Source organism: Myotis brandtii, unplaced genomic scaffold (assembly GCF_000412655.1).
Source record: "Myotis brandtii unplaced genomic scaffold, ASM41265v1 scaffold7391, whole genome shotgun sequence".
NCBI classification, from domain to species: domain Eukaryota; kingdom Metazoa; phylum Chordata; class Mammalia; order Chiroptera; family Vespertilionidae; genus Myotis; species Myotis brandtii.
In genome coordinates, this window is record NW_005370937.1 from 16,067 (window position 1) to 17,671 (window position 1,605).

Genomic DNA, 1,605 nt, shown 5'->3' on the forward strand with positions numbered 1-1,605 from the left:
GCCGTGGGGGTGCCCCCTGGAGAGGAGCAGAGATACACGTGCCATGTGCAGCACGAGGGGCTGCCCGAGCCCCTGACCCTGAGATGGGGTGAGTAGGGGCCGTGGGCACAGAGCCTCTTCTCAGGGCAGCAGGGGCCCTGGGGGATCTCAGTGAGGTTAGGGCTGAGGCCTGGGGTCAGGGCCCTCACCATCCCTTCCCTTCTCCTCCCAGAACCACCTTCTCACACCTTCAACATCATCATCATGGGCATCGCTGGGGGCCTGGTTCTGCTGGGAGCCGTGGCTGGAGCTGTGATGTGGGGGAGGAGGCGCTCAGGTGGGGCAGGGGTGGGGTCTGAGTGTCTGTCCCACTGGGGACGCAAGCCCAGGTAGATGTGTGTCCCGCTTCATTCATGGGAAGCACCATCCCCACCCGTGTGATGGCCAGTGTGGGGCTCTCTGTGCTCACACTTACTCTGTAGTGAGGCCCGTGGGAAAATGAGGGACCCACTTATCACCTGATGATGCTGGTGGTGGGGACTCCGTGCCCAGCAGCCCCAGGTCAGAGGGCAGGTCCCTGCTGAGCACAGACCTCCAGGAGGGCGGTGGGTCCAATCCCCACACATGCACTTCCCTCAGGTTTCCTGATCCTGCCCTGGGTCTATGCACACGGTTCTGGAAACTTCTCTGGGGCCCAGGACTAGATCTTCCTTTAGCGTCTCATGTCCCTTACTCCTCCCTGGTCTCTCATGGGATGTTTTCTCCCCACAGGTGGAAAAGGAGGGAGCTACGCTCAGGCTGCCAATGAGTATGGAGGGATGACCCCTGAGTCCCTGGGACAGTGCAGATAGGAGCCATGGGTACCCCACCCCCCATAGTTCCTCCTTAGTCTCCTGCCCTGGGTCTCTGACCCCGTCCTGGTGTGTCCCCCCCCAGGCAATGACAGTGCCCAGGGCTCTGATTTGTTCTCTCGGCTTCTAAAGGTGAGACCCTGTCCTGGCAAGGAGTGGGCAGAGGGGAGGACTGGGTGGTGGGGAGTCTGTGGGACACTGTGAGCATGAAGTGGCCTTTGTGAATGTCACCAGTTACAGCCACTGACCTGAATCTGTTCATGATGCTTGTCCTCCACAGCGCGAGGCAGCTGTCTTGTGGGGACTGAGTGATGGAAGATGTGTTCACGCTCCCACCTCCTGACTCAAGAACATCCTATGGGGGCGGCGGGGCTCCCCCGCCTTGCTCTCCACACTGTCCTGTCAGCAGAGGCAGGCTGGGCCCTCCCCATCCCTGTATTTACTCCCTGGGGCTCTGAGCTGCAACTTCCTGCTCCCTATTAAAATGAGATTCTGGATGTGCCTTTGTTCATTTCTTGCCCTGAAGGGTTGATGGGTTAATTACAGGATGGCTGAACATCTGAGAGGATATTAATGGAAGCACCTAGAACTTTCATGGATCACATGTTTTTGTTGCTGAGCCAGTCACAGGTGGAGACAAGGGAAGCTGTGAGGATGGAGCATGCTCAGTGCATCCTGGGCTTTGACATGGTCGCTTCTCGGCCAGGTTACCTCACTGATCCTCTGACCTTGTCCCTTCAGGGAACCCTGTCCCACCAGGACCTGTGGCCACAGG

At 58.8% G+C, this 1,605-nt stretch overlaps 1 protein-coding gene across 1 annotated transcript in view; it reads left to right on the top strand.

The window, feature by feature from the left end:
* Positions 1-1,327, top strand: part of LOC102254369 (HLA class I histocompatibility antigen, alpha chain E-like) — a 16,463-nt gene extending 15,136 nt beyond the window's left edge. The window contains exons 4-8 of the mRNA XM_014530389.1: positions 2-88; positions 212-316; positions 751-783; positions 916-962; positions 1,111-1,327. Of these exons, the coding sequence (XP_014385875.1) occupies positions 2-88; positions 212-316; positions 751-783; positions 916-962; positions 1,111-1,173 (335 nt within the window). The 3' untranslated portion in view covers positions 1,174-1,327. The remainder of the gene's footprint in view (position 1; positions 89-211; positions 317-750; positions 784-915; positions 963-1,110) is intronic.
* Positions 1,328-1,605: the final 278 nt, after the last annotated feature.